The sequence below is a fragment of the Pinus tabuliformis genome, chromosome 1_1 (assembly GCF_031772625.1).
Source record: "Pinus tabuliformis cultivar Carrire ecotype Pingquan chromosome 1_1, CPIR1, whole genome shotgun sequence".
NCBI classification, from domain to species: Eukaryota; Viridiplantae; Streptophyta; class Pinopsida; order Pinales; family Pinaceae; genus Pinus; species Pinus tabuliformis.
The window spans coordinates 812,615,568-812,640,930 of NC_142297.1; the positions used below are offsets into that span (position 1 = coordinate 812,615,568).

The 25,363-nt window shown below is 32.6% G+C and overlaps 1 protein-coding gene across 1 annotated transcript; it reads right to left on the reverse strand.

Annotated features, from left to right (window-relative positions):
- Positions 1 to 12,503: 12,503 nt before the first annotated feature.
- LOC149216541 (uncharacterized) lies at positions 12,504 to 13,466 on the reverse strand. The gene has a single exon (XM_089391231.1). It carries the CDS (start codon positions 13,395 to 13,397, stop codon positions 12,696 to 12,698), a length of 702 nt encoding a protein of 233 aa, XP_089247357.1. The 5' UTR covers positions 13,398 to 13,466; the 3' UTR covers positions 12,504 to 12,695.
- Positions 13,467 to 25,363: the final 11,897 nt, after the last annotated feature.

Sequence of the window (25,363 nt, forward strand, 5' to 3'; positions counted from 1 at the left end):
TCATAAAATTTAATATTAAAAAGATTGTTTCTAATTTAGTTATTCATTTTTTTATAATTTCATCATTTGTTTTTAATTTAGTTATTCATTTTTAATAATTTCTCATTTACATTATATATTAATTGTAAATCTAAATTACTCGTTATTTTATATTTTTGAATTTGGAAAAGTAATATCTTGATTTACTTATTTTTTTAGTTTTAGAATATAAAACCATTTTAAAATGATTTAAATTATATAGAAACAAAGTTTGGTAAGTTTTAAATAAAAACATGACATTTCAAATAATTTTATTAAAAATAATTGAGTTTATTAGTTATTAATTATTTATTCATTCACTTATTTATTTAATAGTATAGATTTATTTTAAGTGTATATTTAATACGAGTATAGAAGGATCAAATTTTTTCATGTGCCAAAAGTTGTAAGTGAAAAATATAATGTGTTAATTTTTATTATTTAAAATTCAACTCATATTTTCCTTTACAATTTAATTCTCTACGATTAATATTTTTGACATTCCTTAGAGTTTGAATGTTTTGCTAGTTGAATAACCCTATTGTGTACAAGTGATAGTACTGGCTTATAGGGAAAATAACCATCATTGTCATTTGCAACCCTACCATTATCACCCTCCCATTTTCATTCATCCTTCTTCATAGTCTAAACATATAAATTACATCACAAAATTGTTAGAGGATATTGTTTGCATTTTCCCCCTTTGCAAGATGGGCTTCTAATGAGTAGGAAGCTTAGGAGGGACTCCCATACCCTTCTCCAAACTTTTTACCATATTTTCTCACCTTCATATAAATTTCTAAGCCTGTCTAATGCTCTTGGATTCAATCCTGTAGCGATACAAGACAATCATCACTACAACAAAAAAAGTCATTGGTGAGGGTCATGTCTGTGACGGGCCTTTAAGGTCCATCACCAATGTCACATATGGTGACGGTCCTTAAAAAAGCATTGTTGTAAGTGCATATAGTGATGGTCCTTTAATGTTTGTCACCAAAGCCATTTTTAGTGACACTTTTCGTGAGGGTTGTTAAAGGCCCGTCACTAATTCTCTCTTTGGTGACACTTCTAGTAATGATATTTTATTGACCCTCAACAATTCTCTTTTTGGTTACATTTGGTGATGGTCAAAAAATGTTCATCCTCATTTATCATTCCAATGATTTTTTGAGGAGCAATGTGCATGCCACTATAATTTTTTTCAAAAGATAATGATTTAAGACCATTATTGTGGAGTATTTTTCATTATGTGTCTAAGGCCATAGTGGTTAGAGTTAGTCAATTTATTAAGAAGTAATTAGTGTGTGTCATTTCCCTCAAGTATTGAGAATATAATTTTCCTATGAGTCAACACATGATTCATCTCTATTAGGTTTATTATTTAAAAAATCCCCTTTAGGTAAAGTTCCACTAGTGTGTGCAAGAACTATATTATTTAAGACATAATCAAGCTCTATAAATTATATTAATGAGAGAGACCTAACACTCTTGGCACATCTTAAGATGTTTTGGCACACACTAACATTCCTTGGCACCTCACATGTCTTGGAACATCTTTGTACCTAGAACATCTTGCCATGACTAGAACACCCAAGAACATTTTGTTAGGGCCTAGCATAGAATAAAGCTCTCCTAACATGTGTTGGAATGCCCTGTAGTCCCTCACATGCCCTGGAACACTTTGGCATGCATTAACATACATTAACACTTGGAATGTATTGGAACCTATTATTAGTGTGCCTAGCATGCCCCTGTTGAAAAAGATAAAGTCCTGACTTATTGACCCTCTTATGTGCTCATTTCCTTGCATTTTATCTTGGTTCTTCCTTATGTCTCCTTCACAATCCTTAACACATATTAGCATACCCTGAGACCCTGCACATCCTAGCATTCCTTAGCATCTGTAATGTATTACCATGCCTTAGCACTATTTGGGACATGTTAACACACACTGGAACTCCCTAATACACTCTAACACTTATTAACATGTCCTATTATTCCCTAGCATGCCTTACCAATGCTTAACATACCTTGTCACTCCCTCCTTGGCATGCCAACTAACACTCGTTGAAAATCCCTTACACACCCTCATATTCATTCACTTACATGAATTTTGACCTAGTTCTCCCTTATGTTTCCCTAGTACTCCCTAACACTCCTCAACATGCATTAGCACTCTTTGGCACACCTTAGCACTTCTTGATATTCCCTTCCACTTCATAACATGTGTATCATTCCCTAACACACATTGGCACTTGGTACGTGTTGGAACTTGGCAAGTCTTAACATGTCTAGCATTCATTGAGATACCTTGATATGCTTTGCAATTTTTTAATATTAATGTTATTTGAGATCAAATATTGGAAAGTAGATGAGGAGTAATGAAGGAATATTTGGAACTTAGAATGCATTAACACTTGGCACTTGGCACCTATTGGCACGTAGTGTTGGTGTGCGTAACATGACCCTCTTGGAAAAGGTAAATTGATGACTTATTAGCCCTCTTATGTGTTTATTTCCTTATTGTTTAACTTGTTTCTCATTTTTGTTGCCTTAACAATCCCTGACGCGTATTGTGACTCCCTTGCACATCTTGGAATGCCTTAGAACTTGGCACATATTAGCGTATTTGACACACCTTCACACTATCTGACACATGTTAGCATTCCCTAGCATGCCTTGGCACTCACACCCTCGCAACTAGCCTTAAATTTTTTCACGACTTGGGAACCCAATCAATTCCTTAGCTACTGTAGTGCATGTGACATTAGCCTGCTTCAACTGCAATAACTTGACCGATTGAACCTATTACAAGTAGATTGTGCTTTTTTCACCTAAGAAATACCTATAAATAATCTTAGGCCACTCATTTCCAAGCTCAACGTGTCCCACTTAAGAACTTACCAAGACAAGGATCACATTTAGCCTTGGCCATAAAACAACTAAGAATATAGCTTACACTAAAAAAACTTCACATGTATCTCGAGTTCATATAAACAATAGATCATTAACTAAGAGTTTTCAAGAACAACAAGATTCACAAGACACACATGTTACAAGCTGACACAAGCCGAGTGCCCAAAAACTTATACACAACAATGTACAATATGAAATTATCTAAAATAGTTTAAAACAAGAGAATTTGGCCAAAATGTACCACATGTCATATAAAAATAATATCTAAAGAAAAAGTAGTGTTGTTCTTAGCACAAATTTTCCCTTTGTCTAAAACTACTCTACCGAGCCCCTTATCACAACCGCAGGGTTACCTCTTGCAAATCCTATTATGAACTTCTCCTAACAGACTTCATCCTTGGCACACTTAAATTCACTAACACTCCCTGTCACACACTCTTATTTGTTCATTTCCATGAATTTTGACCTAGTTCTCCCTTGTGATGCCTCGAAACTCTCTAACACTCCTCAACATGCATTGATATTATCTAACATGTGTTAGCACACCTTTTCATTCCTTTTCATGCCCTAAACCTCCCTAGATATCATTCCCTCAAAACTACCCTTACTTAATTTGCAACTTAGGAAGCCAACCAAGTCCTTGCTTGACTACAAGACCTTGAACAAGTTACCATTACTAGAACTAGACTATGTTGTTGAATTGTGTAGCTTGGGAGGTACTCCACAATCCTAGTGAGATGAGTTTGTGAGTTTGGCCACAAAAGGCTTTGTGGGAAAAGAACCCAAGCTAAGGGGTTTTGGACTTAAGTTGGGGTTTAAAGTCTAAAAGAAAAATAAAAAGGAAAATAAAGAGATGGAGATGGATGGGGAGAGAGGGAGAGAAGAATAAATACATAGAGTAAGAAGTGCAGAGAGAGGGAGTGACAAGGGAGAGATTGAGAGAGAGTGTGTATGTTTAGGGGTGAGATAAAGAGACAAATAAGGAGAAAAGGAGAGAAGGGCAGAGAGAAGGAGAGAGAATGAGAGAGGGAGGGATAAAGTAACATAGTTGGAGAGAGAGAGAGAGAGAGCGAGGGGCAGAGAGGGGGGGGGCAGAGAGAGGGAGGTAGGAGAGAAATGGAGAGAGAGGAAGGATGAGAGAGAGGAGGAGAGTGATGGGGGTAGAGAGAGGGAGATAGGAGAGAAAGTGGGAGAGAAAAGAATGAGAGATAGGAGGAGAGAGGGATCGAGAGAGGAGCAAAGAGGGCGGGAAGAAGAAAGACACAAAGAGAGAAGTGGAGAGAGAGAGGGAGTGAAAAGGGAGAGATGGAGAGAGAGTGTATATGTTTGGGGGTAAGATAAATAGAAAAATAAGGATATATGGAGAGAAGGGGGGAGAAAAGGAGATAGGGAGGGATATAGTAACAAATTTGAAGGGTAAAGAGAGGGAGAGAGAGAGGTGGGAGAGAAAAGGAGAGAGATGACGGAAGAGAGAGGATGTGAGAGAGTGGAGAGCTGGAGGGAAAGAGATATGAAGTTGGAGGGGGGGAAGAGGGAGGTAAGAAAAAATACATAGAGTGAAAAAGGTGGAGAGAGAGATAGGGAGTGATAAGGAAGATGGAGAGAGAGGGAGAGAGGAAAATAGGAGGAAAGATAGAGAAGCGGGTGAGAGGGAGATAAAGGGATGAGAGATAGGGAGAGGAAATTGAAGAGGGAGGGATAGATATATAGATTGGAGAAAGAGAATGTATGTTTTGGGGGTGATATAGAGAGACAAAGGTAGATAGAGATATTGATGGAAGGTGAAGAAAGGAAGGAAGAGAGAGATAGAGAGACAGAGGGATAGAGAGAATGATAAATATGGAGTGAGAGAGCGTCTGTGTTTGCGATGATGAGATAGAGAGATAAAGAAGGAGAGATAGAGGGAGATATAGATATAAATGTAACGGGGAGAGAGAGAAAAAGTTTTCTTTCACTAGATATATTGATTTCACTATAGATGGAGATTTCTAATCCTGTTTGATTGCTTGCACTAGATGCATTTATTTTAGTGTAGATGTTGATTTCTAATGATATTTGATTTCTTGCGCTAGATGCATTGATTTAAATGTAGACGATTTCTATCTTATTTGATTTCTTACACTAAATGCATATATTTTAGTGTATATGGTGATTTCTAATCCTATTTGATTTCTTGCACTAGATGCATTGATTTCAATGTAGATGTTGATTTTTAATTATATTTCATTATTTGCATTAGATGCATTGATTTCAATGTAAATGATTTCTAATCCTATTTGATTGCTTTCACTAAATGAATTGGTTTCAATGTAGATGGTTATCTCTAATCCTATTTGATTGCTTGCACTAAATGCATTTATTTGAGTGTAGTTGTTGGTTTCTAATCCTATAAGCTTACTTGCACTATATGCATTGATTTGAGTGTAGATGTGGGTTTCTAATCTTATTTGATTGTTTGCATTAGATACATTTATTTTAGTGTAGAAGTTGTTTTCTAATCTTATTTGATTGCCTGCACTAGATGCATTGATTTTAGTGTAGATGTTGATTTCCGATTTGATGTAATTGCATGTATAATGTTACATTAATTTTAAAGTGATTGGATTAACAATGTGCATTGGTTTCAGTGTAAGCACCAAAAAATATTGGTAATGTAGAGCAAGAGAGACAAGGTATGATGCTTACTTCAACAACTCGAGGTAAGGATTTAAATGGTTTATGATTTCAACTGTCATTTTCATATAATCATTATGAAGAGATGACAAAACTAATAAGGGTGACAATAAGAATAGTAAAAGAAAATAGTTTGATATTGATCACAATAAATACTAATTGTAATTGACTACATTCTTATTATTCACATTTTCTATCATTCAACACTATTACATTGTCACTTTGCATTCAAAGTTTTTATTTCATCATTAAAGTTATTAACAATATTTATCATCTCAACTAATTGAGGTAATTAAGAAAATTTAAAATTTAAATAATTTGTGACATATTTAGCATATTTAAAATGATTATATTAATATTGGATGTATTTGGATATTATTGATCAAATTAATCATATCTTCGATAGATTTTCCTTGGCCGCACATGACTGAAACCAACGTAGATCCATCTTAATTCCGGATCTATCAAGCATTGAGATAGATCAAATCTCTCGAGGTGCAAACCTTTCCTCATGTTTTGAACTCAAAAACGAGGTTTTCACGTCAAGATATTTGATCCCTCTTGGCGCTTATAGATCCGAAGTTAAGATGGATCTACGTTGGTTTATTCTCATATAACAAACCATTTATACAATAATGCATGGGAATGAAAATAATTATCAACAAATCTTTGATATGAAAATAGTTACTAGGAAGCCCATATAAACAATAGAATTTGATGTCAGCCTTTGATGTAACATTACATAACCTCATTTTAAAAGATTTCAAATAAATTTGAAAAGAAAAATAAGTATTGGAAACATGATATATCGTTTAATACAAAACAATGTATATGTTTGTACTATTTTTATGTGTAAAATGATATATTTAATTACCAGCATAGATTTATTTTAAGTATGGAACTAACATGGGTTTAGAGGGATCAAATTTCTACGAAACCATGTATATGTTTGTAATATTTTTATGTGTAACATTATATATTTAACTACCAGCAGAGATTTATCTTAAGTATGGATCTAACATTGGTTCAGAGGGATCAAATTTCTCCACGTGCAAACCTTTTTAGAGTGCTATATACAATGTGAAATCTTTTTTTTCTATATATAAATATATATGAATTTGATATCCACATAAATTAATTAACATAGATATTCAAATAGTTTATTTAAATCTCTTGTTGAAATATGTTTTAAAAGTATAAGATTTAAATATCTCATCCACATTTTTTTTAATATCATATTCATTTTTTTTAAGGATAGCCGACATTATTTTTCTATTTAGAACATAATTTTAATTTTTAATTTTTATTTAAAGGGGCACAGATTGACGGAAAACTTACACATCCCCTCATACTGGGTTGTAGAATGAGCCTCTCTGCTCAATTATTATTATTAGAATTTTATTAATAAAAAGGAGTTTACATGGATTTTACAATACCAACCTCAAGGTAGGGTTTTCAGAGAGAGACCAAAACCACATTGTAAGGACACATCTAGGTAAATAGACTAACAAAAACAAAAGTATCACCCAACTTGGGGCTAGTTTCTGGATTTAATTTTTTTCCCTTTTCATTTTGGTTACTTTCTCGCACCCATTCGATGCAGGAGTAACCATGGATTGCTGAAGAATTTCCTCACAATGTTCTATTTCATCATTTTCAAATTCCAAGGAAACTGATTCACGGGCTCACTTTATCACTCCTAATGGAACAAGAGTATTGTGTCTTTTTTGCAAAGTTCTAAAATTTTATTCTCCTTACTCTCCTCTTCATCCCCATCTTAGGAGATCATTTCAACATGTGATTCATTTTCCTCCTTATCTAAAGATAATGAGTCCTCTTTCTCCATAAGGGGCAGGCTACATGGCTTCCAAGCCTTAGATTTAGTTTTCTGTTTTACTAGCTTTGGAGTGCAGGAGTTCTATAAGTGTCCTGTTTGAAGGCAGAGGTTCTCATAGTTTAGGTGCTGGATCCAGTGGAAATAACCTACTTTGAGGTTGATTTTATCACGAAATCCTTTACTAATGTCAAGTTCAACACAGATCCTACCATAAGTATAAAATCAACTTCAGCCTCACGTGAGATTTGTGCCTAGCAAGTGACCCAAGGTGCTTCCTATGCTTGTAAACACTGAATCATGCCATAGATGAGCTAGTGAGTTTAGAAGTAAGACCCGAATGGGGAGATTTGTGATTACTATCATAGAGGGGTCAAAGTTTAGGAACTAAGGGGTCATCAACAACCTTGCTTTTCCCTAGAACCGTAGGCCCTTAGATAGAACACTCTGGTAATATTACTAGAGGAAAACAAAACTATGAAGAAGCCCTTTGAACATAAGAGAACCGTGTAGGAGTCGGTCCGATTAGAGTGTATCCATTTGTAATGATCCATTGTTTGAGGCCACAACCAGTTGAAGCAGTAGATAAAGTCGTTCTCTGCCGTTAGCTCATGGAGATAATGGGAAATGTTAACTTAGGGAATATCCTCTGATCTATGCACGATAAATGAACTAGGTAGATCCTGAGAAGGGACTGCTTTGGAGGTTGAGGGTGAGTTGAAGGAGGATGAACACCCTCGGGAGTATGATTATGAATTAGGTATTTGTATGAAAAATCTTGGGCCGAGGAGGGTTTCCCCAAAGCACCCCCTCGGTTTCCCCAAAGCACCCCCTCGTTGGTAAAGAGCTAAAAGAACATTGGAATCCTTACAAATATAATAATAAGAGATGGGAAGAGTGTCATCTAATTTCTTACCTTCATTCATAAAGTAGGTGTTGCTTGAGGAAAGCTTGACTTGAGCTCTAACAAAAGTTCGAAGTCCCTTATGAGATTTGTAGATCTTACCCAAAAAAATCAAAGAGTATCAAGATACCATTTTTACTGAGATCTAAAAGAGATTCTTGCATATGCAGGTCTCTTCAAACAGAGCTTCTGCATCAACCATGGTATTTGGCAAAGGCGCTTTCCATAACCTTTTGCATCGTAACCTGAACTTCGCCATTACAGGGATGTTGATCGGTAACCATGGCTTTTCTCCCATTCGTGAGCAAACCCTCGATAGGGAGAGCTCCAACAATTACGCAAAAATTTTCGTTAGATTTATTACGTTCAGCGCCAGTGATAATACTATCCACCATAGGTAATGAAGAAGTGTTATGGTTCTCAACCTCAGCCGGAGCCGAATGCTCCTCCGCAACGGTATTATTTGTAGTGCCTCGACACAGATTACGATGCGGTTCCATTCATTACAGATTAACTTTCAACTCTCCAAAGTTCTTTGTATTCACAGAACTAAAATTCTTAAACCCTAAACCTAAAGCTAACAAACAAACTTGGAACACGGTTACTTTGAAACTAGTAAATCTTGTTGCAACAATTTTTTTTTTCACTACTAACATGATATTTTGTTCATTACAAAGTGGAAACTTCACTTTGAACGAGAATATTAAAATATTACGTAGCTTTAAATGATATCAAACTATTACTTCTACTTGGATGCGTAGATTAGACAATTCGTTGACTGAAAGATAATGTTAAATGACTCACTGAAGCTATGAAAAATCATATCGCGGTTCACCATGGACATATGCACGAACTGCGAGAGACCTCCATCGAGAATTGTGTTTCAAGACAAAGGTGGCAATGATGTGAATGGAGTACGTTAAGATTCAATTTCCATTATAATTGTAGGTCCTAAATTATCACGATATATGAGGAATATTATATTTGCATAATAAATAAATAATTTTTGAAATACAAATTTCAACTTTATTTAGTAACATATACATAGTTATCAATTTTATATAATTTTTTTAATTTAGGATCTTGGATAGACAGTCTCCTTGATGTCAAGTCACGAGTTCAATTCCCCTCCTTGATCGAGATGATATATTCGACAAGACAAAGATGTAGTTCCACCAAGCTTATAAAAAGAACAATAAAAACTCAATAAAATTTTATAATTTAAAAAAAAAAAAAAAAAAAAAATTTAAATTTGTATAAAATTAATTTAATATAGAAATTTATAATTTTTTTACAAATTTTTTTACAAAAATTAAAAACAATATAACCTGCCCTCAAATATAAAAATAATTTTATTAAGAAAATACTTTCGGTAGTAATCACATAAGAGAAGTTTTGCCGACACATTTGGAACCATTCAGTGTGGTTCATGGTCAGGACAAGATGAAGAGGTAGATCAATGCACAAAATTAAATATAGAGAAATGAAGAGACCATTAAAAAATTTAATGGCAATAATGAACGACTAATTTTTGAAAAATAATATTTTAATAAATATCATCAATTACTAAGATCAAATTATATGAAATAAAATCTAATATTAAGTTATGGTTTGGGATATAGTTAAATAAATACATTAAAAAAATGAAAAATTCAAAGCCAAACTTAAAATAAGGAGCTAAAGCCATATCATTCACATAATCAAAATAATAAAATTTCAACAACATAATTAAAAATAATCAAAATAGTAAAAATTTTTGAATTATATTTTTTTCAAAATCAAACATAAATGAAAAAGATAAGGCCCTACAAATATTTAAAGGATTTTTAGAAAAATCAATGAAATAATCAAAATAAAAAATTTTGTATGAAAATAATAAAACATTAGTAAAAACCTATGAATAAGCAATAAAAATTAAAAATATTAATTAGTTAAAAACAACCAACTAAATAAAAAAAATAGGAAAGAATGAAACATATATATATAAAAATACTCAATCAAAATAAGAGAAAAAGAAAGAAATATAAATTCAATTAAGATAAAATTAAAATAAATTAGGAAGACAAGACCGAGACCCAACATTTTTTAATTTTCCAACCATCATCTCTATTCAAATTATTGAACATTCTTTTGATTTCTAGGGCTTCCCTGAATTTTCGATGATGGAAATGACTAATCTTAGCGAAGACCTGGGCCTCCTCAATGCAGACGTGATGCTTAGTTTTTTCTGCATGTTCTGCCAAAGCTAAGGAGTGGGTCCTGCCATGTTTGATGTCAATGGCATGCTCATGAATCCTTTGATTAATTGAGCGACCAGTCTCACCTATGTAGGGAGTCCCACAAGAGAAAGGGATAACATAAACACCTTTCATATTTTTAGGGTCCACTGTGTCTTTTACAGATCTCAGGGAGCTCCATATGGTATTTAGAGGCATAAAGGTTGAAGGAACCTTATGCTTCTTTAAGATCTTCACAATCTTGTCAATGGTCCCTCGGATAAATAGGAGACGCACCCCTTAAAATCGATCCTTGGGTTATTTTTTAATCATACGACATTTTTCGTCTTTGAGGAAAGCCTTAGTACATTGGTGCCTACTATACCCATTATTATAGAAAACACTCAGGAGATGAGATTTCTCATCATTAAGATGGTTTTCATCAAAAACTCTTAAATATCTAGTTGCTAAAGTTTTGAGAACATTAAGCTTTTGAGCTAGGAAGTGATGAGATTTAGCATTAAGATATTGCTTCGTGTGAGTTTTCTTCTTAAAGACATGATGAGAAAAAGAGCCATCATCCTTCCTTGAAAGTAGGATGTTGAGGAAAGGATAACTACCATTTCTCTCATATGCCATAGTGAACTTTATTGAACTAGACTGATTGTTAAGATGAAAGAAAACAAGTTTCAACTTTTCCTTACCATGGGACTAGATGACACAAGTGTCATCCACAAACCACTTCCACATCTTAGGAAGAAGTTGAGCAGAGGCCACGATCTTTGATTCAAAGTCCTCCATGAATAGATTAGCCACCACAAGGGAGAGGGGGGAACCAATGGCAACACCATAATTTTGTTCATAGAATTCCCCATCAAAAGTAGAGTTGATACAAATACCAACTAAAGTAGTCGTATTAGGATCTGTAATATGCTTGATGACTTCAATGCCCTCATTGATAGGGATATTGGTGTAGAGGGAGACCACATTGAAACTCACAAGTTTGTCATCGGGATCCAATTTTATACCCTTTAACTCATTGATAAATGAGGGGGAGTCCTTGATAAAAGATTTTGTATGACTGACAAGGTGTTTAAGCTTTTGGGTTAAATATTTAGCAAGAAGATAGGTTGGCCCTCCTATATTGTTGACAATGGATCTCAAGGGAGTCCCTTCCTTATATATCATTGGAAGGCCATAGATTTTGGGGCTAAGAGGGGTACCTTCAATAAGGTTATGACTAAAAGAGCTAATTGAGCTACTGGATTTTGTAGCAAGAGCCACACTTTTGGAGTATTCTTTAAAGGATCTTTATTAAGTTTCCTATATCTCCCGCTATTACAAAGGTGGTCCAACATTTCTTTCGGTTATTCTCTTTAACTAGAATAACCATTGCACCACCTTTTTCGGCTTTGAGAACAACAACATCCTTCCGATCGATTGATTTCTCACCTTGTCTTGAGGATAAACCACATTAGTTGGCTCGAATCATCGACCGAATCTTAATAATATAATCAATATGAAAAACATATTTCAAAAACATCCAAAAATTTAAAAACATCAAACTCAAATTTATTAATATTAATTATTTTTAATTATATAATTAAAATTTTATTATTTAGATTGTATCATTGATTTTTCCAAAATAAAATATACTCATAGAAGTTTCTTCTCAGATAAAGATATTATATATATTAAAATATAGAAAGTTATCGTGTATATTAAACGCAAAAATTATATCACGAAGTGTGACAAATTTATCACTGATTAAACCATATTTAATGAATATGCCAAACCAAAACTGGTGAAAACATTTTAATGAATATTAATTATCGTGATCGGCTTAATGAAAGTTAACCATACGGATGTTGTATAGCCATATTGTATGGAGTATTTGAGTACCACCACTGTCTTTTCACAATAGAATTCAACTCCATTGAAATATCATACAAATACAAATCGCAATGCTTATAACTAGCTTTACTTTTCTTATTACGTGGGGCGAATGGTATGTGAGGGACACATCATTTAGTATCAGCTTCAAATTACATAATATGCTATTTTAATTTTATAAACCTACCGGCTAAGCCGCCATTTATTATTGAGTAGTTTTGTCCACTAATTTGGCTCAGGATCAATTTGCATACTTAGCCTTGTAATCACTCCAAAGCTCGTCCACAGACTTGCCAGTGATATCGTTGAAGAATCCCACGTCCCATCCATCGCGCAGTTTCGAATTCATCTTCTGAACGAAACCGGAAGTAACGGTGTCACAGTACTGGAGAAAGTAGGCAGTGACGGTGTAGCCGTCGTCCCACTTGTTACCGCCGCCGGGCTGAGGCCATGTAGAGGAGGCAAAGCCCGCCGTGAGGCGAATATAATCCGCAATGCCTTCGATCAGCCCTGACGGCGCGTTGCCGTTGCCGTTCCACTGCCAGGAGTGCGTCACCTCGTGGTACAGAACGCCTGTGATCTCCGTCTTTACATCGCCCTCAAAACTGGCAACGTACTCCGCTCTCAAGTGGATTTGGTCGTTGCTCGTATAGGCGATGATTCCGCTGTCGCTTATGCTTTCTACAAACAGAGCGATCGTCTGCACGTTCCTCCTATCGGCCGGCGATTGCTCGGCGAAGGTCTGCCAGTTGAATTGGGTGGCGTCGTCCATTATCTGCAAGGCGTTGGTCCTTCCTATCTCGTTGTCGAATCTCTTCCCGCCATCGCTACTCTCGACTGAATTGGTGACCACGTAGTCCACCGCGTGGGTGCCTCCCACGGCCAGTATCACAAGAAGTAGAGCAACACATTTTGCCGCTGCCATATCCAGCGAGAACAACATTCAGCCAAATCAAATCCTGAATGAGTAAAGTTTGGGAGAAGACTTGATTTCTATGTAGAAGGGGTGGAGGAAAAGAGGTTTATATAGGGCGAAGGAGGGAGGGAAGGAAGGAAGGGAGGGAAGAAGAATAGATACATGCTGCCGCGTCTTTGAACTTTCAAACGACTCACTGCAATTTGCAATGCAACTCCTAATGCGACTGGGTCAATATGCAGAGCTGTACACGCAAACGCAAGTGGACTGGACGAAGCAATGACTCTGATTTCGTATACACAGGTTTCTAGATAAATTTTTGACCTTTTGCTTTAATAAAAGAGGCAATTTATGTCATTAGTCATTAAGTATTTTGGGTTTACAGATGAGCCAAAACTACGAATCCCATTATTGACATTGGTTTGTTCGGATGTGTGAAGTCTATAATCTAGATAGACTGAATTGTAATGGAAGTCCATACAAACAAACTAAATTTTTTGACATTTTTCTTTGATAAAAGAAGGTAATTTATGTCATTAGTCATGAGCCAAAACAACAAATCCCATTATTGACATTGGTTTGTTCGGATGTGTGAAGTCTATAATCTAGATAGACTGAATTGTAATGGAAGTCCATACAAACAAACTAATGAAGATGACTTTGAATATAAAGTCGTTGTTTCAAGTCTATAATCTAATCTAGATAGACTGAATTGTAATGGAAGTCCATACAAACAAACTAATGAAGATGACTTTGAATATAAAGTCGTTGTGTGGATGATGTTAAGTTAATTAGGTTAAACTTGGAGTTTAATACGAATTTATTGTTTACCCATTGCACCATTAATTTTTAGAAATGGTAATATCGAAGTGTCTCTCCGAAAGGGAAATATTCTATAATTTCAAAATTATATTTATTGTAGGTGTGTTTTTATTAGATATGATTTTTTTTATTTAGTTGAAAATTTTCCTATTAATTATCAAAAGTATGAAATTATTTATTAATTACTACACATTTTAAATCACAAAAATAATTTTTCCTTTCTTATGTGTGGAGAGGATTACAACACCTTTATATCAATTACCACAAATATCATATCAGAAAGATAAATAAATAAATATATCTATATCTATATATATATATATATATATATATTTTTTTTTTTTTGTTTTTTTTTTTTTTTTCTTTCCTCTTACAAAATTAAATTATTTCTAGGTTAAAAGGTAAACATTTCTTTTTAAATACAAATTTCAAAATTCTTCCTTCCTTTTATACGATTAATCCATTTCCATAGTAATCATCACAAATATCATTTTCTTATTTATACATTTGAATTATTTCCATAATAATCATCACATAAATAAACTTTTCATTTTTATTTATGTATAGAAAATTAAACGATTTCGATGTTAATCATCACAAATATCATACTTAAAAAATAAACCTTTTATTTTTTCTAATATCATATCACAAATCACATTAATAAACCTCAGAAAATTCTTTTAAAATGAAATTATTCATTATTTACTTTTTATTAATAATTTAAAACACAAAAAATAATAATATCATTTTTTTAATGTTATTTAGGAATAAAAATTCAATTTCATTATACACCATCATAAATTTGTTATCATAAAATTTAATATTAAAAATATTTTTAACAATTTTCATTATTTAAATTATATATTAATTATAAATGAAAATTAATTATTTAAGTTTTTTTCTAATTCATAATAATTTACATCATTCAAATTATATTATATATTAATTATAAATCTATTTTATTTTTTTTAAATTTATATATTTATATTTGGAGAATTTATATCTTAATTTACTAAGTTTTTTAGGTTTAAAATATAAAATGGTTTTAAAATGATTTAGTTTATTAGTTACTATTTATTTATTTATGATTTTTTACTATGGGAATTTGTGACTCTTTGGAGTGAGCACTGGATATATCAAACACTTGTAACTTATCAAGAGATGGGATGTCCATGACACATAGAAGTTGCATCTTATACTTGAGAGCATGTATGGTATGTCCAAGACACATAGAAGTTGTGTCTTATACTTGAGCACATGTACTCTTCTCTTCTTATAACAATGGACTAACATGTCACTTGTGAGAATTAGAACACTTCCATATCAATCACTACAAATATCATATCACAAAAATATAAATCTCTTTTCCTTTTCTTTTATCTTCTCTTACAAGATTAAACCATTTCTATGTCAATCATCACAAAAGTAAATCTTTCCTTTCAAATGTAATTTTCTCACATTTTAGTTCCTTCTTTTATACAATTAAACCATTTACATAATAATCATCACAAAGATAACTTTAATTCTTTTTTTTATACAATTAATCTATTTCTATAATAGCCATCACAAAAATAATTTGTTCATTATTTCTATATAAAAAATCAAACCACTTTGATATTGATCATCTAAAATATCATACTATATAGATAAAATCATTTTTTTTCTTTTCCAATCTCATACCACAAATCACATAAATAAACCTCAAATTTTTCTTTTAAATAAAATTATTCATTATCTATTTTTTATTAATAATTTTAAAAACATTTATTTATTTTTTATTTATAAAATCTTATATACTAAGAGTATAATTCATTTTCATTAAATGCCATAGTAAATTTCATATCATAAAATTTAATATTAAAAAGATTTTAATATTAAAAAGATTGTTTCTAATTTAGTTATTCATTTTTTTATAATTTCATCATTTGTTTTTAATTTAGTTATTCATTTTTAATAATTTCTCATTTACATTATATATTAATTGTAAATCTAAATTACTCGTAATTTTATATTTTTGAATTTGGAAAAGTAATATCTTGATTTACTTATTTTTTTAGTTTTAGAATATAAAACCATTTTAAAATGATTTAAATTATATAGAAACAAAGTTTGGTAAGTTTTAAATAAAAACATGACATTTCAAATAATTTTATTAAAAAAAATTGAGTTTATTAGTTATTAATTATTTATTCATTCACTTATTTATTTAATAGTATAGATTTATTTTAAGTGTATATTTAATACGAGTATAGAAGGATCAAATTTTTTCATGTGCCAAAAGTTGTAAGTGAAAAATATAATGTGTTAATTTTTATTATTTAAATTGTATTTTTGAATAATATGGTATATAAATGACTAATTAAATATTTTAACAATAAAACTTTATTTTTTTTTATGATATATATATAATTTTTTTTAATGATATATAATATTATATGTCATTGACATAAAAATATTTTACATAACATGTACATCGAGACATTTTATCATGCAAATTAAAATGGTTTTTTTATTATTCATATATTTTTAGGTATATGTCAATATTAAACCGTATTAAAATATTTTATGATAATCCACATTGAATATTTGTTTTATACAACATTAAAATATTTTATTTTAACAATACTATTTTTATTTAATTTAATTTAATTATTTATTTATTTGTTTGTTTTCGCGATTGGAGCACGGAGCATCTCCGCTGAATGAAATTTTCACTATCTGAGCATCTTGGTTGAATGTAATTTTCACCATCTGAATTAGTGAATTGTGGGAGTGAAAGTCAAATATACCAAACATTTGTAACTTATCAAGGGATCAGATATCTAAAACATATAGAAGTGGATCTTATACTTAAAAAGGGAACTTACCCTTCTCTTCCTATCACAATGGGCTAACAAGTCCCTTGTGAGAATTAAAACTAGGTGGGAAAGAGAACAAATAATCTACTGATCCATACTAGCTATGAACCCTAGAGTACACAATTGATCAATAAGATAAAACTTTGTTCGATCCACTTAAAACTTTATTTTCTGTGTATAATAATATATTATTCAAATTGGAAAATGGAATATGGAAGAAAATCAGGATAGACACATTGTTAAAAAAAATCACTTTAATCATAAAGTGTTACATCATATTTGGACACTTAAGCTCTAATTAAAATCAATTTGGTCTAATGTATATATACATAAATGTCTTTCTTTAGTGTTTTTCCTTAGTATATATTAATATGCATTTATAGCTATGCTATCCAATAGTCACCAAACATTGAGTGATCAAACAATTCATATTCTCCTCCATACTAATGACTATATTGATCCATAATATAATATTTGATTGGTTCATGATCTTTATTTAAAAATGATAAAAATTATTTATTAATAATCAATTGAGAGAATATTTTATGTAAAAAAATTCTTTTGCACTACTATATTCCCTCATATAAAAATTGATGTCAAAGATTGGTGATGTTGTGCATTGTTTCCATCATATTTAACCATGTAATGCACCACTTTACTAATATTTAATAGTAATATTTTTTTGCAAGCAATTGCTTGAAATATTTGACTTATGTGGAACTATCCAATTTGTCTAACATGCATGTATATTTATACACAACCCTCCTTTAAACTTACTCAAACCACTTTTCAAGAAATTCCAATCAATTTTGGATATGTTTTCAAGCCATTTCGTACCAAAGAAAATTATTTTTCCTAATTTCTAGTCACATTAAACGACATATTTTCCATTTTCTAATGTTATTTTAATTCTCAATTTTATTGCATTTTCATAAACCATCGACTAAATAATTGTTTTACAACTCAAGTTTTCGTGGAAGCTAGCTTAGTTCATTTTTTACAAATCCATGGAATGAGAAACTTGTTGTTTTCTTATTTTATTTTGTTGGTACAAAAATCAACAAGTTCGTTTTTATGCCCCTTGCACTCAAATATCACTTCCCAACTATTTCAACCATCGTATTAGTTGATGGAGGACCATATCAAAGTTGAGTTGTCTTAAGAAAGCTTGCCATCAAGTCCCTTGCTGATGATTAAGGGATTCTCCAACACGTTTTTGGTGCCCAAATGATATCACTCACTTTTAGATGGCTTCTCAAGATACAATTAACAACCCTCTAATCTTTTGATTCTCATAGAACCACATTTATGTGGAAAATATGTGCATTAAAGGATGCCTTTTGGCTTAATTAATGCCTCATTTACTAAACTGCATGGGAACTCATTATTCTAACCAAGTTGTGTCCAAGAACTCAACATTTTATACCAGGCATAATAGTTACCAGATAAAAATGGAGTGGTATCCTTACTTATTTATTAACTAAATTAAAATATAAAAATAAAATATAGTTAAAGTACTCAAACCTTTCATTGGTGGCACCAACATATTAGCAAAATTTATTTAGAAATCAATAACATATTTTTCCATAATGGTAGTATCTTATTAAAGGGTTGGAATTAAGTTTTTACACCCAAAATTGTGTACACAACCCTCTTTTAAACTTAGTCAACCCACTTTTCAAGCCATTCCAATCAATGTTGGGCATGTTTTCAAGCAATTCTAGACACCAACAAATTATTTTTCTCAATTTCAAGTAGTATTAAATGGTATATTTTCTATTTTGAAAAGTTGTATTTTGTTATGTTTTCATGAACCATCAACTACATGACTTTTTTACTCCTCAATTTTCTATTGGAACTAGTTTAGATCATTTTTACAAATCCAGGGAGTGAGAAACTTGTTGTTTTCATTTTTTATTTTGTTGGTACAAAAATCAACAAGCTTTTTTTTATATCCTTTGCACACAAAAATCACTTCCCAACTATTTCAACCATCCTAGTAGTTAATGGAGGACAATATCGAAGTTCGGTGGTCCTCAAAAAGCTTTCCATCAAGTCCCTTGCCTCTCCTTCTTCCGATATGTGGGTAGCCTCTTCCTTGTGTCCACCTATGAAACAATTTATAACTGGCTTTACTATTAAGTGGGATTCATATCAATGGATGGAATTTTCTTGTAACAGTCACCAACATTATTATTCCTCAATCCTTAATCTTACTACTACTTTAACTTTCCAAGAGCTATTTAAACCCCTTGAACCAACTAAAAAAATTATATTTGGTTTGAAGAAGACATACTTGTCCTAGAGTAATAAAAAATGAATGACATATAATGCAAATCCTTATAAATCAAAGTAACTTTAATTGGACCAAATACATCAAAATGAATTAAGTCCAACATCTAATGAGATTTGCGAGAACTAGAATAAAATTGAACATGATTTTGTTTTATATATATGCAATTCTCACAACAACCAAACTCAAGAGAACAATTATTCAATCCATCCACAAGATTTTTGTTTTATAATACTCATAAATGTTTCCGACCTTTATGTCTCAATATTTCATACCATATTATTTACTTCTTTGTAAATGGGTTTCTTTATCAAGTGATATATGTTTAGGTACTTAGAAAGAATGACTGTCATAAGTACATAGAGATTCGAATTGTGAAGATGTAGATCCTACAAATCTCTCTATTAGAGAAATTAAAGAACAATTACACTAAATGGTGCAAACATCAAGCTAGAATAAATTTCCCACATAAACACCTTTAGCAAGAAACAATTTTTTTTCGTCCACCTTACACCCTTTTCCACTGAAAACAACTGACACATTTACATGATTAAATGTTCTTATTGAAAATAAGTTTTGTGATGAACTTAGAATGTGCAAAACTACATTGCTCATGTTCATTCTATCATCATGGAATTTGATGAAGGCTCTATCTTGACCAACTATGCTAAAAAGAGAGTCATAATTGACATATACCATCCAACCACCATAAGTCTCATAGATTTAAAATCAATGTCAATAGGAAGCCATATGGAAGGAACCTTCAAATTTTATCAACCACACACATTAACTTGCATGGATTATCAAAGTTGCAACAAAATAATCTCCACCATCCTCCTAACAAGATTTTTCAAAATCATCATCAATATCATTCTTTTCCATCTTATTCTTATTTTTCATTACCTTGTAACGTCTTCTTAAATTCCAACCTTTCCTTAGTTCCAACATCTTTTCTTGAAAATTCTAGGAGACTTATGTCTCTCATAGTATTTGTATCTTCACTTTTCTCCCTCACCTTTCTCCTTCTATCTTCCATGAATAACATATGCCCCATTAGTGGATTGAAGGGATTTTCACACTACAATGCTTTTGATTGTTAATTTTAGGGCTAGATTGTTCTCTATTATAGATAGTCACATTTTTAAAAAATTTCAACAATTTACACATTACATTCACCTCATATCATCAAAAGAAATTATATAGAGAGAACAATAACATCAACAATGCAGTGAAACAATAAGGAACAATAGAAGAAAAACAGACACAATAGAGACACTAGGATTTTGGTTAGAGACTAGGGAAATAAACCACAAGGGGGAAATCCCATAATTAAATCTTCTTCTTCTTCGGTATTCATAAAATTTTCAGTTTAGATACAAATAAAAATAATAATGAGAGACGCGTCTTTCAATAATAATCACATAGACCTCCTACGGCCAACCCAGGATCATGTAAGATCCTTATGATATTATAGCTAACAAATATATCAAAGCGGCAATCACAAGACCTCCACAAAAAAATTGATAGTAAGGTTTCCTCCACATTTATGGGCCTCCTAAGTAGGTATAAATCAAGGTCCATCTAGTCATCCTTCAACATACATTTACTCCTCTCTTTACATTTGATGATACCTTTTTGGACTATAATGTGTTCTTTAGGGAGATTAAGGAATATTTATCATATCATGTGGCCTAACATGTTAAATGTGAAAAAAAAAGTATGTATTGTGAATAAGTACATTGGATACGAGTTGGAGGAAATGTAAGAGGATCATTATATGCATTAACTCACCAGCAACTCAACTGGATATTGGGAAATTACTACACCTAGTGGTTGTGAGGATCTCAAGAGACTATATCCACTTTTATAGGGATTTTGGAGGCAAGAAACCCTCCTTTCAATGAGGTTGTTTCGTCACTCATTTTGTATAAATAAAGGATCCCAAGAGCATATTAGGATCTGAATTTTTGGAGGAGCATAATGACTGTTAGATATAGGAGCTTGTTACTTGTCATTTTAATTCCCATATCATGTATTTGAATACTTTTTCAGATCAGAGAAAACCATTTTGTTGCCTTCAATCTAAGTGTGTTCTAGAGGGATGAGTTACAATAGGTTAGGTCGCAACCCATGCACTATTGTCTTTCTCCCTTGTACATTTGTGTTATACATTTTCTCTTCTGCACTTAGTTTAACAATGTTTCATTTACGAGATTTTCTTATGTGAAAAATTTACCTCTGTAGATTTGTTAATCATTACTCTTGGAAAGTTTGGTTGTAGACTTTGTAATGGAAAGCATAAAAATATAGTTTCTCTCTTAATGCAATAGTTAGATCTTTTTTATAATTCAACTCATATTCTCCTTTACAGTTTAATTCTCTGCAATTAATATTTTTGACATTCCTTAGAGTTTGAATTTTTTTCTAGTTGAATAACCCTATTGTGTGTAGGTGATACTACTGGCTTATAGGGAAAATAACCATCATTGTCATTTTCAACCCTACCATTATCACCCTCCCATTTTCATTCATCCTTCTTCACAGTCTAAACATATAAATTACATCACAAAATTGTTAGAACATATTGTTTGCATTTTCCCCCTTATGCAAGATGGGCTTCTAACATGTAGGAAGCTTAGGAAGGACTCCCATTTCCTTCTCCAACCTTTGACCATATTTTTTCACCTTCATATAACTTTCTAAGCCTGTGTAATGCTCTTAGATTCAATCCTGTAGTGATACAAGACAATCATTACTACAACAAAAGTAAGTCATTGGTGAGGGTCATGTCTGTGACAGGCCTTTAAGGTCCATCACCAATGTTGCATATGGTGACAGTCCTTAAAAAAGCATTGTTGTAAATGCATATAGTGATGGTCCTTTAAGGTTTGTCACCAAAGCCATTTTCAGTGACACTTTTATGTATTGTGCATAAGTACATTGGATACCAGTTGGAGGAAATGTAAGAGGATCATGCTCTGCATTAACTCACCAACAACTCAATTGGATATTGGGAAATTACTACACCTAGTGGTTGTGAGGATCTCAAGAGACTATATCCACTTTTATAGGGATTTTGGAGGCAAGAAACCCTCCTTCCAATGAGGTTGTTTCGTCACTCATTTTGTATAAATAAAGGATCCCAAGAGCATATTAGGATTTGAATTTTTGGAGGAGCATAATGACTGTTAGATATAGGAGCTTGTTACTTGTCATTTTAATTCCCATGTCATGTATTTGAATACTTTTTTCAGATCAAATAAAACTATTTTTTTGCCTTCAATCTGAGTGTGTTCTAGAGGGATGAGTTACATTAGGTTAGGTCCCAACCCATGCACTATTGTCTCTCTCCCTTGTACATTTGTGTTATATATTTTCTCTTCTGCACTTAGTTTAACAATGTTTCCTTTACGTGATTTTCTTATGTGAAAAATTTGCCTCTGTAGATTTTCAATCATTACTCTTGGAAAGTTTGGTTGTAGACTTTGTAATGAAAAGCATAAAAATATAGTTTCTCTCTCAATGCAATAGTTAGATATTTTTTAAAATTCAACTCATATTTTCCTTTACAATTTAATTCTCTACGATTAATATTTTTGACATTCCTTAGAGTTTGAATGTTTTGCTAGTTGAATAACCCTATTGTGTACAAGTGATAGTACTGGCTTATAGGGAAAATAACCATCATTGTCATTTGCAACCCTACCATTATCACCCTCCCATTTTCATTCATCCTTCTTCATAGTCTAAACATATAAATTACATCACAAAATTGTTAGAGGATATTGTTTGCATTTTCCCCCTTTGCAAGATGGGCTTCTAATGAGTAGGAAGCTTAGGAGGGACTCCCATACCCTTCTCCAAACTTTTTACCATATTTTCTCACCTTCATATAAATTTCTAAGCCTGTCTAATGCTCTTGGATTCAATCCTGTAGCGATACAAGACAATCATCACTACAACAAAAAAAGTCATTGGTGAGGGTCATGTCTGTGACGGGCCTTTAAGGTCCATCACCAATGTCACATATGGTGACGGTCCTTAAAAAAGCATTGTTGTAAGTGCATATAGTGATGGTCCTTTAATGTTTGTCACCAAAGCCATTTTTAGTGACACTTTTCGTGAGGGTTGTTAAAGGCCCGTCACTAATTCTCTCTTTGGTGACACTTCTAGTAATGATATTTTATTGACCCTCAACAATTCTCTTTTTGGTTACATTTGGTGATGGTCAAAAAATGTTCATCCTCATTTATCATTCCAATGATTTTTTGAGGAGCAATGTGCATGCCACTATAATTTTTTTCAAAAGATAATGATTTAAGACCATTATTGTGGAGTATTTTTCATTATGTGTCTAAGGCCATAGTGGTTAGAGTTAGTCAATTTATTAAGAAGTAATTAGTGTGTGTCATTTCCCTCAAGTATTGAGAATATAATTTTCCTATGAGTCAACACATGATTCATCTCTATTAGGTTTATTATTTAAAAAATCCCCTTTAGGTAAAGTTCCACTAGTGTGTGCAAGAACTATATTATTTAAGACATAATCAAGCTCTATAAATTATATTAATGAGAGAGACCTAACACTCTTGGCACATCTTAAGATGTTTTGGCACACACTAACATTCCTTGGCACCTCACATGTCTTGGAACATCTTTGTACCTAGAACATCTTGCCATGACTAGAACACCCAAGAACATTTTGTTAGGGCCTAGCATAGAATAAAGCTCTCCTAACATGTGTTGGAATGCCCTGTAGTCCCTCACATGCCCTGGAACACTTTGGCATGCATTAACATACATTAGCACTTGGAATGTATTGGAACCTATTATTAGTGTGCCTAGCATGCCCCTGTTGAAAAAGATAAAGTCCTGACTTATTGACCCTCTTATGTGCTCATTTCCTTGCATTTTATCTTGGTTCTTCCTTATGTCTCCTTCACAATCCTTAACACATATTAGCATACCCTGAGACCCTGCACATCCTAGCATTCCTTAGCATCTGTAATGTATTACCATGCCTTAGCACTATTTGGGACATGTTAACACACACTGGAACTCCCTAATACACTCTAACACTTATTAACATGTCCTATTATTCCCTAGCATGCCTTACCAATGCTTAACATACCTTGTCACTCCCTCCTTGGCATGCCAACTAACACTCGTTGAAAATCCCTTACACACCCTCATATTCATTCACTTACATGAATTTTGACCTAGTTCTCCCTTATGTTTCCCTAGTACTCCCTAACACTCCTCAACATGCATTAGCACTCTTTGGCACACCTTAGCACTTCTTGATATTCCCTTCCACTTCATAACATGTGTATCATTCCCTAACACACATTGGCACTTGGTACGTGTTGGAACTTGGCAAGTCTTAACATGTCTAGCATTCATTGAGATACCTTGATATGCTTTGCAATTTTTTAATATTAATGTTATTTGAGATCAAATATTGGAAAGTAGATGAGGAGTAATGAAGGAATATTTGGAACTTAGAATGCATTAACACTTGGCACTTGGCACCTATTGGCACGTAGTGTTGGTGTGCGTAACATGACCCTCTTGGAAAAGGTAAATTGATGACTTATTAGCCCTCTTATGTGTTTATTTCCTTGTTGTTTAACTTGTTTCTCCTTTTTGTTGCCTTAACAATCCCTGACGCGTATTGTGACTCCCTTGCACATCTTGGAATGCCTTAGAACTTGGCACATATTAGCGTATTTGACACACCTTCACACTATCTGACACATGTTAGCATTCCCTAGCATGCCTTGGCACTCACACCCTCGCAACTAGCCTTAAATTTTTTCACGACTTGGGAACCCAATCAATTCCTTAGCTACTGTAGTGCATGTGACATTAGCCTGCTTCAACTGCAATAACTTGACCGATTGAACCTATTACAAGTAGATTGTGCTTTTTTCACCTAAGAAATACCTATAAATAATCTTAGGCCACTCATTTCCAAGCTCAACGTGTCCCACTTAAGAACTTACCAAGACAAGGATCAC